The 16,541-nt window shown below is 38.6% G+C and overlaps 1 protein-coding gene across 1 annotated transcript; it reads right to left on the bottom strand.

The window, feature by feature from the left end:
- Positions 1-11,035: 11,035 nt before the first annotated feature.
- zgc:194242 (uncharacterized protein LOC100005854 homolog) lies at positions 11,036-15,641 on the bottom strand. Its single transcript, XM_051660721.1, is given in 3 exon segments — positions 11,036-11,236; positions 15,460-15,599; positions 15,602-15,641. Coding segments are annotated over 3 exon segments (381 nt in total).
- Positions 15,642-16,541: the final 900 nt, after the last annotated feature.

Below are 16,541 nucleotides of genomic sequence, written 5' to 3'. Positions count from 1 at the left end.
TATGAGTTTTTTATGAATTTACATATCAATATGTTTAGTGCAGTTCAGTGCATAATGTGTATTTTTATATGTGTAGTGCAGTGCACAATGCAGTGTATTTGCATGCAACGAAAGGAAAATGAATTATTTCATTTTTTTCTCATGATCATATTCTAATCTTTCTGTAGCATGAATATATGAAATACAAATGAATATGGTAAAAATAACCCTTTTTTGATAATTTGTTTTAGTTGATCAGTTTAGTTTAGTTTCACTTTAATGTTGTGAGCAAAAGTTTAATACATTAAAATACTGAACTTTGTTTATCTTTTTTTTTCATTGGGACTTTTTTCTTGAGTTTACAAAATGATTAAAAACATTACTGTGGTGATGTTGGCGTGTCCGAGTGACGTCTGTGGAGAGCGAGGCCGGGAGAGGAAGAGTGGTAAGGATTGACACCTGTGGGAAATCACCTCTAACAGCTGTTTTGTTTTGCAGTGAGAGCTGGAGAGGGATAAAAGGGCAGTCCAATAAAATGTATTTCCCTCTTGTGTGTTGGGAATTGAGGTGATCTGTCTCCTGTGGAGGGCCCCCACCAGAGCAGTATCCACTCAGTCTCCAGGTCCACAGTATAAGACTCCATCCACTTCCCCATTGTGGAGTTTTAAATTGACAAAATCCCTCCAATAAAATGTTTCTGTCACACAATCACAATCAACGAGCACCAAGCCTCCCTAAGAATCCCTGATGTGTGGATTTGGTTCATTTAGTCTTTGTTTATTTTCCATTTTATTTAAAATTCTCTGTCTCCCTCTGACCTTTCTCTCCTTACTGTTTACAGTCTAGAGACAAAGCCTGTTGAAGCACTGATGATTCTGGTTAAAATATTTGTCATCAATAAGAGTCATCTTGAAATGCCAAATCATTAACCAAAATTTGGTGTGTTCTTCCTAGTGTGCCCTCATTCAACCACTCTCTCTTTGTGTTTATCAATGCAATCCAAATTCCGGCATCCAAATGCAACCATGTCCGGATATTAATTGCAGAGAGAAGTGCCAGGTAACCGTTACCACAACCTCATAGGCCAGATGAAACTGAGTGACAAGAACACCACCCACCTTACACAGGAAGTAAACCTGTGCCTCAGATTGAATGTGCTTTGACACCAATAAGGCAATTCGCACCCTGTGATTCATAGGCGAGGGCGATTGCATCAACAATCCAGTGAGAGAGCTTTTGTTTGAAGATGGATATTCCTTTTGTGCATCCTCCATAACAAATAAAGAGCTGATCCGACAGCCTAAGATGATGGGTGCGCTCAACACATGTATGCTGGGGATGCCAAATCATGCCTTGTGCTTGAGAGAGAAGGTCTCTCCTCAGCGGTATTTCCCATGGAGGGCCGTCTAGTTCTATCATCTCCATTATCAGGACTGATTGGGTCATTTTGGCGCAATTAACAGAACTAATTCCATGTCCTCTCGGACTTTGCTGATGACAGATTGAAGGAGGTACACCGGGGGAAACACACACTCTCTGTGAGAGCCAAATATGCCGATCTAGAACCACCAGGTTGCTCATTGCTTCGCCGATGGCCTGAGCGGTAGCTTTTGTGGCTCACAGCTACAAATCTTTAGCGGTGGGGAGCTCTATGAACAGCCCTGGATCGGAGCCTTGCTCATTCATTTGTTGAAGAAGCTTAGCTTGAAAAACCTGTAGCACCTACATGTTGTGGAGTGCTGAACCAGCTTGGCCCGCTCCTGTATAAGCTCTTCCAGCCAGTGCGGATGTCAGTATGGCAGTATTATGGCAGAGGTGAGCTGCAACCGGGGGAAGTTTTGAATAGCCTTTTTTATCGGCATGGTCCACTTTAGTGAGGACGGCAGCACCTCCGACCTGAATGCGTGAAGAGTAAGGCGCACACCAGGTCTTTGTGACCTCCACATGAACCTCAGGGAAGAATGGTGTGCTCCTCCAGACCGCGGTCTGTTGACGACAGCCGGTTTGCAAAAACCATTCATCCAGGCAAGACTTTTCTGGCTCTTCTGGAGGGGACCACTCAAGACCAAGCACTTCAACCACCCTTGCGAGGACGCAAAGAAGTTCCTTGTCCATGTCGTGTGCACGCTCTTCACGCTCTTTTAGGTGCATACCGCCACCTCCTGTGCTGGAGTGTGATACTTCAGTGTAGGCTTAAATGAATGATTTCTTATATCCTGTTTTTAAGTCCAGTGTTTCTTATGAATTTAATAACTGCCTTTATAATTTTTCCATTAACCTGTCTGTGGCAGGGCGGAGGGCGGGGCCGGGTCATGATTCTACACACGGGCTGATTAGCCCGAGAGGCATAAGGGCCAACTGGAGAAGGCAGTGTGACAGAGAAAGAGAGAGAGTTACGGACAGCTGTCCGACACCTGTGTGTGTTTGTCTTTTTGGTTCAGTTTCTCATTAAATATTATTTATATTGTCAAGCCGGTTCTCGCGTTGTGATTCTACACACCCGGCCCCTGATCAGGCTGATTAGCCCGAGAGGGATAAGGGCCGACTGGAGATGGCAGTGCGACAGAGAGAGAGTTACGGACAGCTGTCCGACACCTGTGTGTGTTTGTCTTTTTGGTTCAGTTTCTCATTAAATATTATTTATATTGTCAAGCCGGTTCTCGCCTCCTCTTTTCCATTGGTGTGTTACACTGTCTTACATTTAAAATACTTGTAATTGTGAATTCATTACATCCTGCAGCCATCAATTCTCTATGTAGTTCTTTCCTTTCCTGTGCATATTTGGGACATATTGACAACACATTTTCAACTGTCTCCTTTACTTGACATAATTAACATAATCCTGTATTGTGCTAACCTATGAGGTAAAGCGTAGCATTAAGATTTGAATGACCCATCCTTAAATTAGTTAAAATGATCTGTTCTTCTCTACTTAAGTTTTGTATGATTTTGTTTGATCTTTTGTTTTGTATATTATAAAAAGGTCATCCTGTTTTACAATGATTCCAATACTCCATTTACTGCTGCTAGCTTCCAAAATGACGCTTTTCCCTTCTGCCCTACTTAGTGGGACTGTTAAAGTAGGATTGTCCAGTCTGAGTGACTCTTTAGCCATTTTATGGTTTTTTATTTTGTTTTTTATTTCCCGCTACTCCAACGTGTGCTGGTATACATACAAAATGGACTACAGTTCCCACCTGCAGTCTATACAGTATGATAATTATTTATGTAATGATGTCACATCATATTTAAAGGCTAAGAAGTGATGCCATAAGAAGTGATGCTACCCAGCTAAGTGCCATCTGAATTGCTACTATTTCTGCAGTGTACACTGATGTCCCATCTGTTAATCTCCCATAATTTCCGATCTTAAATTCTGGAATATAAAATGCTGCTCCTGTTTGTCCTGTCTTTGAGTTTTATTTTAGCCATCTGTGTGCACCGGAAGAAATGCATAATGGGCAATTCTAACATATTCTATTCTATAACTCAGTGTTTCCCAACCACTGTGCCGTGGCACACTATTGTGCCATGAAATATTGTCAGGTGTGCTGTGGAAAATTATCAAATTCCACTAAATAAATAAATGCACGAACAAAAAAATAATAATTTCAGGGATCCAAACTCCTCACCTTTCGGAGAAATTCGCCGTTTTGAAACCATAATCGGTCACTTTTGTGATTGTGAAGAAAATGTGCAAAAGTGACTGATATTTATACACGTTAAGGGTCATTCACATGACTCGCGTCAGTGCTGCAGAACAAATTGAAGTCTATGAAGTGACGTCACTTTACACCAAAGTGTTTTTCACACACACGTTTTTGCTTCACCAATAATGTCTTTGAGAGTACTAAGCAACAAGAAATATTCAAAAACTGTCCAAATTTGTGAAGAGACATTGAATGTCTCATAATTTCTTTTAATTGAATATTACCTTTTTGTTTACGAATATCAGAGACCCCAGTTATTGAACTAATTTAAATTCACCAAGAAAACATTTAGACCTAAACATAAACGAGTCCTTTTGTTACTTTCTGCTATCAAAGCAACTGCAAGCTTTTTTTCTCTCTTGCAAATACATGTTTTCAATGGTAATTGTGCTCATCTCCTACTTTTTTACATGGCAAACTCATAAAATCGCCGCTCTGTGACGCTTTCTGCAACTCTTGTCATGTGGAGGGCAATGCAGCGCTTGACGCTGGCGTTGAACGGAGCGTTGCCGCCTCGACTCAACTCATGTGAAATGCGCTTTACAATGACGAAAGAACATTATTGAAACTCAAAATTATTATTGTGGTCTTTTCTGATAAAAGTCATGCTCAGCACTTTAAATAGGCTACTGCAGGAAAATGATACCGTAGATCTGCTTTGTGTTTATAATTCTTATACTGAAGTCAGTAGATTTGTAGCCATGCAAGTTTTAATAAAGGAGAAGGTAAAGACGTTATTGAAACTCACTATTATTAGACTATTATTGTTGTCTTTTTGGATGAAAAATTATGCTCAGACTGAAGTAAGATTATATGCTTAAACACTATAAAGTCTCTTGGTAGATTTCAGTCATGAATGACTCAAAATGATTCACTGACTCACTCATAGCACATAAGATGCTCATTTGTCGCCACCTAGTGACATTTCCAGAAGGGGTCACTGAACTAATCAGTAAATAAAATTGAACAAATTTGTGAAACAGAAGCAAGCCTCACCAAAATACTCTTTATTTTGCAGCTAATTCTGCACAATTGTAAACTTGAATAAACTTGAATCACTAAAATAGCTGGAATTGGTGCTTTTAGCTTTTTCTTTAAAAAAAATATCCCCAGAAAAAATGTTCGTGGACCAGTGATTGTCTTACCTTTTTCGCCCCTCATGAGTTTACATCCCTGTAATTTGTTGTGGCATTTCAAAAACAAATCTACAAATTAGAAAAGAAGCAAATTTGTTGATTTTTCATTACCTATTTAGTGCTCTTGCCACCTGTGACCTCACACAGCGTAGCCTACCTATGTGACTTGTGTTTTTTTATTTTTTTTATTTTTTTTTGCATAGCCAAATTTCAAACATTACAAGTAAACAGGCTACTGAGACGGACAGAAAACATGGACAATTTCTTGAAAAGGAAAAATATTGACGGTGGTTAAACTATGTGGGATAGTGGTGTGCCATAGAATTTTTTAGTCGTAAAAAGTGTGCCGTGGGAAACACTGGTATAACTCTTAATATCACTTCCACTCTCCCCTTTTTTGAATACTATCATGTATTTGTAGGTCAATTTCAGGTTGACTGAATAACCAAGGAGGTATTGGTGGTATTGTAACTATGGATGCATATATTTTGTTATGTAGCAACATTTCTACAGCCCGTTCCTTTGTTTCCATGCAAATCCTGATCCAAGAAGGTTAGTTGTTTCCCAATTTTCTTCATGTACAGACTTTGCAGGATGATCTATTTTATGACCCTTCAAATTGACCCAATAAGCCATAGCTATTTTTTTTCTGTCTTATCTCTAACGGTGTCTCTCCCAACTCCACCTGCATAGCTGCAATTGGTGTTGTTTTAACAGCACCTGTAATACATCTTAATGCTTGAGCTTATAGCATCTAGTCTCTTAAGCACCGTTGAAGATGCAGATCAATATACTATACATCCATAATCTATTACAGATCAAAGGAGTGCACAATATATGCCCATTGTTGATTGTTTGTCTGCTCCCCATTCCAGTCCTGCTACACACCTCATTAAATCTGACACTTTTTTACACTTTTGTTTAACATAATTAACATGAACTTTCCATGTTAGCTTGGTATCATAGCATTACCCCAGATATTTGAATTTGATCACCTTTCCAGTGTTTTTATACAAATACAGTTTCATGTTTTCTGCAACCCTTTTCCTAGTAAAAAACTGATAGCATGTTTTGGATATGGAGAATTTGAATCCACATTCCAGCGACCAATTTTCAATAGCCTCTATTGCTTCCTGGACTTTATGTACAGTTTATCTTACATTTATTCCCATTTTCCACACAGCACCATTGTCTGCATATAACGTTGTATTGATTCCTGAATCTACTCTATCAAAAATGTTGTTGATCATAATGTTAAATAAAACAGGACTGATGGCACTCCACTGAGGTGTTCCATTTTCTACATTTACCATCTGGGACAGCACACTTCCAACTTGGACTTGAGTTGTTTGCACAAACAGAAAACCCAAAATCCAGTTATATAGCCTACCTCCAATCCCAATCTTCTGCAGCTTTAATAGAAGCCACTCTTTCCACATCATGTCATAGGCCTTCTCAATATCAAAGTATACTTCAACCAGTACCTCTTTCATTGCTAAGGCCTTCTTTACATCTGCAGTAAAGATGCATCCAGTGTAGATTGTCCAGGACTAAATCCATATTGATAGGATGTTGTTAAGCCTCTACACTCATATAGATGGTTTACAATAATTTTTTTTCCATCAGTTTGAAAAGATTAGAAGTGAGGGCAATCAGTCTACAGTCCCCTGATACTGCAGAATCTTTCCCTGGTTTGGCAATAGGAAAAAAAAAAAAAAAAACAGTTTGTTTCCAGGTCCTTGGCAACTGTCCTTCTAACCACACTTTATTAAAAAAGATCCAGTACTGCTTTAAGCACCACTTCATCTACATGTTTAAGCATGTTATAATAAATTCTACATTTTCCAGGGGCAGTTTGTTTAACCCTCATAAGTACTCTTTTTAGTTTCCACATTTCAAAAGTGGCATCTAAAGCTGTCTGACCACTTGGTTTTTGATTATATAACCCTTGATGCTGCTCTAAAATGTCCTTCCTTTTTTCTATACTCTTCATCGAAATTATTTGAACTATGTGCCCTTTGAAACGTACAGACTAATAGTTCTGCTTTTTCTTCTTCAGTTACCGCCACTTTTCCTTCTCCTGTTAATACTGGGATATTGATAGATCAGTAAACTCCAATTATCCTCTTTAAAACACTCCACACTTCTCCTAGCTGTGTCTCCCTTCCTATTGTAGAGCAAAATGTATGCCAATATTTCCTTTTAGCTTGTTAAATAACCTTCCTGGCCTGTGCTCTTATACTTTGAAAAATGTGTAGGGTTGCTGGTACTAATGTTCTCCTTAACACCCTGACTGCCTCATTTCTGTCTTTAACTGCTTCAGAACATTCATCTTTCCACCAAGGAACCACCTTCCTCCTACCCTTGCCTTTCGATTTAGGAATGGACCCTTCTGCTACACTTATTATTGAACTTAATCTAACTACAAATATATTTATCTCATCATCCACATTAAAATCTTTCAATCTCTCAGAACAAAGTTTGTTAAATTTTATCCAGTCAGCTTTATCACATCTCCATTTATGTTGTATCGCTGTGGATATCCTATGAATTTACATTCCTATAGAACATATTATTGGGAAGTGATCACTCCCTATTTTTGACTGATCCAGAACTTCCCACTGACACTTTAATGCCATTGATCCTGGTACTAAAGTGAGATCTAGTTGACACTGATAGATCCCTCATATTTAGTCTGGTTCCCTTACCATCGTTTATACACACTAAAGCATGCTCCTCTATGTATTCTTCAACTACTATTCCATTACTATCTGTATGAGAACTTCCCCAAAGAACATTATATGCGTTAAAATCTCCACACCATATCACATTCCCGTCATCATTACTTTCTACATTATTCAATTGTTCTGATGATAATTTATTGCATGGATTATAAAAAGTAACTACTCTTACACTGCCTAAAGGTGTCCACACCTCCACCACAACACATTCACACTGTGATTCTGTAATTATCTCCCTAAAGGCTACACCATCTTTCACAAAAGTTGCACATCCTCCACTACTATTTGTTCCAATTCTATCCTTCCTCACCAATGTATACCCAGGAATAACGAAATTCAACTGTTGTTGAAGCCAAGTTTCCTGAACGCATATAACATCAGGTACACTGTTAATTCATGTATACATTTTTTAAACTCTTGACCATTTGCAATTAAACTTTGAGCATTCCATTGTAATATTGTAAATTTCATTTCATAACTGTGCCTCTTTGATTGCCCGAAGAATCATGAATCATTACAGATCCTTCAGATTGCCCAAGAAGTACCTGAATCTGTTCAACTGAAATTTCAGTAATACCCAGGTGTTGAGCAGCTGCAGTCAGATATTATGATTTTCAGTTTTTCTTTTAGTTGTTTGGGCTGAGCAATTAATAACTTCAGCAATGAATGCAACAGAATTAATCTTACGCACCACCAGCGTGTTTACACATATAGGACAGTTGTGACTGCAAGATCCCCCAGACTGAGACAGGCTCTTACCCTCAATATCTCCACGAACAGCCTGAACTTGCTTCAGAGCTTGTGCATATGATACATCGTTTAATGTTTTATATTTCATTGCTTCAGTAGCTTGTTTTTGTGCCTTACATCCTAGAAAAGCTGTATTGTGAGGCCCACCACAATTGCATTTGGGTTCAACCCACTCTCCACACTGCCCATTTTCATGATCTCCACCACATTTACAACATCTCCTTTTCCCTTTACACACTGCAGCAACATGACCTAATCTTTGGCAATTGAAGCATCTCAGCGCCGGACGCACATATTGTCGTACTGGATAGCATACATATTCAATTTTGGTACACAGGTAAACCTATGCAGTTAAATGTTATCACCACAGTGGTACTCGCTTCTCTATTACCATTTCTACTGGTTGGCAAATGCCTAACCTGTCACCATTTCACTCATTATTTGCATTTTTAGCACATCATCTGATAAAGAGATCAGCACCCCCATGACAACTCCTTGAATGTTATTAGACTCTCCCGGTATGTGACATTTTATAGCTACACCACCCAACTCCTTCAGCTTCAGTGCAGCATCCTGTTGTTTTTTATCCTCACAAAAAATTAGGACACGATTGTTTGTCATATTGCTGATTTAATGTTGCCAAGTGATTTTTTGATTCTTTTCATCAGCTACCATAACCTTGTATTTTGCCTCCATCTGCCTTGTCAGATTTATTTGAGGTTTCTGAGACTTGAGACCACTCCTCGCTATATATTACTGAAGATTCATCTTCTCCATCATCATCCAAACTACTTCCATCCTCTCCATTCACTGCAAAGTTGTTGCTAACCCACCAATCTTCCTTCAAGGGAAAAACCGGGCAACGTGATCCATGGGTGTGTGTGTCGATCATACACTTGCTCAGTCAATGCTGACTTGCTTCATTACATCAAGTCAACACGTACCTTCTGGGTACACCTCGCAGTGTTGTTTACAACAGAGCAGCATAGATATTCATACTGTACATAGATGCCTCATTTGGCTCATTTGGATGGGTCAACTGCGGCGCCATCTTGGAACAGGGGCGTCACTAGACTTCAGTGTCATCCGGGACTTAGCCCACAGGCCATATTATAATATAAAAATAAGAAGAATCCTTCCTTCCATGACTTAAAAAATGACCACCTTACCTGTCAAATAATAATTATATTAAGCGCAAGACTGACACCGTTTCAGAACTTTATATAAGCAAACGTCAGGCACACAATAAACAAATCAAACACATTTTAATTTAAACTGCGGAGGATCAAAGCGAGAATTACAACTTGTCGGCTCATTGTTCATTGTGCAGAAATTAACGCTAACAACAAAATCAAAGTCATTTAACAATTTAAATTTGCATTTGTCATTTATCATAATATTTTGAGAATAAAGTAAAAATAACGAGAAGTCGAAGCATTATGAGATTAAAGTCATAATATTTTGAGAATAAATCGAAAGGAAAGTAACATCAAAGTGATGAGGTGGACAACAGCAAAGTGGAGAGTCTGTGTCTTTACATACAACATCACTAACCAGGGAGATAACTTGTCTATCAAACCGAGCTGAATTTATGGGAAGTTTTTTCGAGCTCTCTGTTCATGAATGAGGTGCGCATTGGCACAGGAGTTTTCAACATGTGGGCGCCTGTCAAGGGAGGCACGAGATATAGGCTCGCACCCAAGTGAAGCGAAAAATAATTGGAACTGCTGTGAATTAAGTAAGTCCATATCAAGATATTGTATGTGGTAACATCCCCTCAGTTACAATATTGTTTAGAGAGGAAAACCCAATAACAATACCGAACAGGACTGCTCGAATCTGTCGAATTTTCTCCTCAATAAATTACATTTCTACATAACCGCTGCAGTGTCCGGATACTAATAACTCTGCTGATCCGCCAAAAGACCACGGATTTCTTTATTGCAAAATCCTATTCTAAAGTATGATTTAATTACGTCCTCCACATCCATCTCTTGCATTAATGAAGCTGCTGGCTCGGCGTCTGTTTTATCGTTGTGATAATGACGCTCTGTTTAGCCTAATATTTACCCCATATGAACTACGGAAAAAATGGCCCACTATACTTTAAATAAACAGTATCTTTGTTTTTTTTTTTTTTTTTTTTTTTTTTTGCAAATATGGAAAGTGGATTGTTTTACTGAACTCTTGCTCTGTCATTTTGTTATACAGATGAGACCAAACAGCATCAGAAGATCTGGAGTACTGTACAGTGCACAAATACTGTGGCATGGATTATTTTTATGATCATTTTATGTTGCTTTTCTCATTTTTTTGAGCTGCAACTCCGACACTGTATCTTTGTATCCCATAGCAAACAAAACAAAGAAAAAATAAATAAATCAGTAGTAAACAATGAATAAAGCTTGACATCATTTTCCAAATAATTTAATATTAAAATTTAGCATTGCGTAAAGCCATGGAATGCCCCAAAATGAGTTAAATATATGGCTTCAGAGTGGCATTTAAAATACGGACAAAGGGTGGCATTTTAGTGGTGCAGGAAAAAGAAGTCCCCCCCAGCAACATCTGTTCATGTGAGTGTGTTGATACAATAATAAAGTGTATGTTAATTATTGGCAAATATTTACTCCTTTTGTATTCATCTTTATTTCAGATTTAAAGGCAGATCCTGCAAATTACAAAGGCATGTAAACAGAGGTCTTAGAGACACCATGATTTACTTCACAGCAGTGGCAAAAATAGCTCGAAATGTAACGAGTTTGTCTCTTTTGATCTTCATTTGGACATCTGTGAATCCAGAGGACTTTAAGGCTTCCATGAAGACCTCAGGATGCCAGTTCTCCCTGCTGATTATTTTCATTGAAGCTGCTTTGATAACACTGTCTAGTCTGAGAGTTGTAACCATAATTCCACCTGGGAGGACACAAATCACACATTATTTTAAATATTGAAAAAGTGTCTGTAACCCTGAAGTATCCAATACAGACAATTTTGTTTTGTTTTGATTGTTAGTTCAAATTAAATTGTTCAAATTTTGTATGTTAAAAATGGGATGCTGTTGCAGTAATTTAGCAGTAATATTGATATATTTAAAATCTAAGAGCTCATAACGCATGCATATACTTCACTAAATACATCAATGAACATCATCAGCATCATTGTATAATAAAAAACACCCAGTACTTTCACACACTTCTGCTTTGTTAGAATTAACTATGTTTGAAATAATCAAATTAATCACAGTCCATTTGTCACCTACTTTCTTTAATAAGGCGCCACATCATACAGTAAAATGTAAACAAAATAATGGGAGATAGGATGTAAATAACCTTGCTGATTTCTGCAAAAGGAGCAATATCATTAATCTACAATTATTGTCACGCTTACATTATCACTATTCTTAGCAATAACATAATTTTTTACTTTTTCCTATTTGTTTTTTTTTTACTAAGTCTAAGACCACATTTGAATCTGGGATGCAAAATCGAATTAACCTGGAAATAAAAAGAAAGGTGCATCCAGCTTCTTATTGCTGTAGATGTATTTAATTAATATGTAGAATGTACTTATTGTGTATAAGTGTTGTTCTGCGAAAATCTCAAAAAATTGCTGTTATCAAGCTTGAACCTTAGGTTTAAGGTTAACATTTACATTACACTTATGCATTTGGCTGATGCTCTTATCCAAAGTGACTTACAGTGCCCTGATTATAGGGACAATCCCCCTGGAGCAACCTGACTTGCTCAAGGACACAATGGGGATTGAACCAACAACATTCTGCTTACCAGTTCAGTGCTTTAGTCCACTACACCACCGCCACTCCCTAGTTAAGAGCAGGGTTGGGCAGTAACAAAATACAAGTAATGGGAATACGTATTTAAAATACAAAATATAAGTAACTGTATTCCACTACAGTTACAGTTTAAATCATTGGTAATTAGAATACAGTTACATTCAAAAAGTATTTTGATTACTGAAGAGATTACTTTGCATTTTATTGTCATTTGTTTCATTTAATATTTAGTACTTTCAAATGGAAAACATTTATACATATAAATGATGCGATCCAAAGTGCATTTGAACAGCGGTGAAACACTTTCTTATGATGTGTTACATTCATATGAGCAGACAGAGAAGTAAGTTTGAAGTAAGTTTGGAGCAGAAGAAATAGAAATAAACCTTGTGTAAATTGTCAACTTTACGCTAAGCTAAAATGCTATTTCTAGCCATTTTACATGCACATGTTACCAGGCACGATCATATTTTTTATCAAGAAAATTCACGTTAGATCATAATTTCTTTTTTTCTAGTAAGTCCTTTGATATTAGGGCAAAAATCATATTCTTGATAATATTTTTTGTGTTGTTTTCTTCTAAAAATATCTAAATATCATTAAAGGTGCAATATGTAAAAATGTTCTGCCTTTTTTTGCCAGTGTGTGAACGGCTTGTAACGCAACTTAAAAAATGAGCCCTTCCCGGACTTTCTAGGTTGCCTATTAAAGCCTGTAGACTGATTTTCATGCGAAGGGAGCGGGTTGCTTTTGCCGGGAAAATCCAAAGGATGTGACGTTTATGCGCGCTCCCAAGAGCCTTGCCTCAGTGCTTCTCTTCCACTATTCAATAGCGACAACAAACTGCAACACTAGGTAACATTATCTTTTTTTTTTTTTTTTTTGCTAATTTGGAACGGCCAATTCCCAATGTGCTTTTAAGTCCTCGTGGTGGCGTAGTGATTCGCCTCAGTCCGGGTGGCAGAGGACGAATCCCAGTTGCCTCCACGTCTGAGATCGTCAACCCGCGCATCTTATCACGTGGCTTGCTGAGTGTGTTGCCACGAAGACATGGCGTGTTTGGAGGCTTCGCCATCCACCGCGGCATCCACGCTCAACTCACCACGGGCCCCACCGAGAACGAACCACATTACAGGGACCACAAGGAGGTTACCCCATGTGACTCTACCCTCCCTAGCAACCAGGCCAATTTGGTTGCTTAGGAGACCTGGCTGGAGTCACTCAGCACGTCCTGGGATTCGAACTAGCGAACTCCAGGGGTGGTAAGGTAATGTTATCTTAGAGATGGAATCCAGCAAATGTCCAGCTCCCAGCACAACACTGACTCCTACACAAACTCAGAGTAAGCCAACCAAAAAAAAAAAAAAAAAAAAAATTTATCTACTGAATCCCATCTGGCAAAGCGGGAACATGATCGTGGTTGAGTGAAAACTAGAGTGAACACCGGCAGGGCATTTCATTCAAATAATTTCAATGATCTTCTCTTTATGCTAAAAGTCAGGTATACAGGATAAATTTAAGCAAATACGCTGGTTTCCTATTCGTAGTACAACATATGACATACAAAACATACAATAGTGCAACATAACTTCAGTGCAGCAGTAAACTGTCTGGTATAGTTCGGTAGTATGTAGCTGTATGTGTGTATCAGTATGCTATGTTAGCTGATAAGTAGTTTTAGTTTAGTCTCAAAGTTTGTAGTAAAACAATCATAACTGTGTAGTTTTAATTATGCTACCTCATCTGTCAGCACGTTCAGTCTCTTTGTACGTTACGTCATTGTTTTGGTCGATGCTCGCTCGCGTCCCTACGGAGTGTGTGCGCAAGCACGAGCAGAGCAACAGGTAGCTGGCTGCAGTTCACTTAACGGCCACAGGTATCATTAATAACAAGAGATTCTAAATCTTATATACTGCACTTTTAAAACAAGTATGAAGAATGCAAATCTTGGAAAAAGGACTTAGGTTTGGGTGAGAAACAGATCAATATTTAAGTCATTTTTTCATTATAAGTTTATTATTTTTTGGGGGGGGTTATTTGCATTCTTCATGCATATCACCACCTACAGGGCAGGTAGTTTATAGTAAAAAAGGATTTAAATATTTCTGTTTCTCACCCACACCTATTGAATCGCTTCAGAAGACATGGATTAAACCACTGGAGTATTATGGATTACCTTTATGCTGCACAGCGGTGTCGCCAGGCCATTTTTCCGGGGCTTCAGCCCCGAATGTTTTGACTGTAGCCCTGAATGTAATTTTAAATATAGGCTACGCAATTACACTCCCACTCCCGCTAAGCCCCGAACCTCACTAAGTCCTAGAAACACCCCTGATGCTGCCTTTGTGCTTTCTGAAGCTTCAAAGTGTTGATCTCAATTCACTTGCATTGTATGGACCTACAGAGCTGAAACATACTTCTAAATATCTTTGTGTTCAGCAGATGAAAGAAAGTCATACACATCTGGGATGGGATAAGGGTGAGTAAATGATGAGAACCAGTGGTGTAACTACCGGCAGTGCACGGTGTGCAGCCGCTCTGGGTCCAGGGGAGAGATGGAGGGCCGAAAGCATAGGTGGACTGGCCATTGGGAGAACCAGGAAAGTGTTGCCAGCTGCGAAACAGGGCCACGGTATGCCAAAGTGGGCCGCGAAATGTTGAAGGGGGCAGTGAAACACATTATCACCCAAAAATTAAAATTCTTTCATTATTCACTTATCCTGATGCCATCTCAGATGTATATGACTGTCTCTCTTCAACAGAACACAAATGAAGATTTTTAGAAGACGTTATAGCTCTGTCACGTCCCTATAATGTAAGTAAATGGATGCCAGCACTTTAATGGTCCAAAAGTCACATTTAGGCAGCATAAATGTAATCCAGATTCCAGTTGATCAGTGAATGTACTCTGAAGCGAATCGATAGGTTTATGTAAGAAACAAGTCGATAATTAAAATTAAAACTTCCGAATTCTTGCGTGAACTCACCGACGTGCTTAATACGTCATGCGACAGCCGCATGATGTGTCAACTACTGGCAGGAAGCACTTTTTAAAAGTTAATAACGTTTTAATTATCTATTTATTTTTTACACAAAGGTATCGATTTGCTTCAGATATTCATTGATCAACTGGAGTCGCATGGATTACTTTTATGCTGCCTAAATGTGACTTTTGGACTGTCAGTGAATGAGAGAATTTTCATTTTTGTGTGAACTATTCCTTAAAGTATCGCTGCAGTTTTCTGGTGAAAAACACTAGGGGTGCAACAACAACACTGAGTTTTATTCACTTTCAATCAAATCACGTAAAACTGGAGATTAGCACTTCATAAAAACTTTTTTGCCACCTGGAGACCCAGACCCAGCCCATGACCCAGCTCCAGTACCGTGTCGTCAAATTGAAGTTTGCTCAGTTTCACAGCATTCTGCTCCAAAATCTCATTGTGCCATTTCAGGAACTTGGTCACCAGCCATCCAGTTAAAAGTAAGTAGGGTGACCAAACTGTTTGCCCACTTTGTCTGCCAACATCTATAAAGAAAACCAAAAGTAAACCAAGTTTTATACAAAGACATTCGTTTTGACCAGAGTAGAGAATGCCATGCAAGAAATTAACTTTTGACATTGCATGACAACAAAACGAGTAGCCTAATCTTCTGCATAAAGTCAGTCAAACGCTATATGTCAATACTACACGAGTTTCAACCTAGTCTATTTTCACTTTTAGTTTAAAGAGGTCGTTTCTATTTACATGCATAAAAACATTGACATATAATTTCTATCATAATCCATATTACATGGGAAATCTTGCTCTGTTCACGCGGAAGCAGTAATACAGAAGGGAGAGCTTGGAAAGCCGAGAGGGTCAGAGTACTGCCATATTAAGCTTTGAAAAGCTGTTTTCTAAATGCTGTGAGGCGTTAAGTAAATGGCGTTAAATAAACTCTATTCACCGCCACATGTTAAGTAAACGCCACACGCCGTCTGATGTAACTTAGCGCCTCACATAACTTAATTAGCATATTAATTTGATCATTTACGTAACTCCTCCTCTATCATGTTTGAGGTATCTACAGCAAGCTCCTTGGTCTTGCTGATGTTGAGGGAGTATGGAAAGCCAAGAGGGTCAAAATTCACGTGTTTTGTATCACCGTATTACGCTTTGAAACACCATTTTCTAAACGGCGTGAGGTGCTATATAAATGGCGTTAGGTATGGAAAGCCAAAAGGGTCAGAATTCACGTGCTTTGAAACGCCATTTTCTAAATGTCATAAGGCGTTAAGTAAACGGTGTAAGGTGTTACATAAACACCGTACACTGTCACACGTTAAGTTAACGCCGTCACGCGTTAACGCGCGTTATTTTAGCGCCTCATGTAACTTAGTTAGCGTATTCATTTGCTCATGTACATAACTCCTCTATCACGTTTG

The sequence above is a fragment of the Myxocyprinus asiaticus genome, chromosome 28, assembly GCF_019703515.2.
Source record: "Myxocyprinus asiaticus isolate MX2 ecotype Aquarium Trade chromosome 28, UBuf_Myxa_2, whole genome shotgun sequence".
NCBI lineage: Eukaryota > Metazoa > Chordata > Actinopteri > Cypriniformes > Catostomidae > Myxocyprinus > Myxocyprinus asiaticus.
The sequence above is the reverse complement of the archived record's forward strand: the minus strand, read 5'-3'. Positions and strand labels throughout refer to the sequence as shown.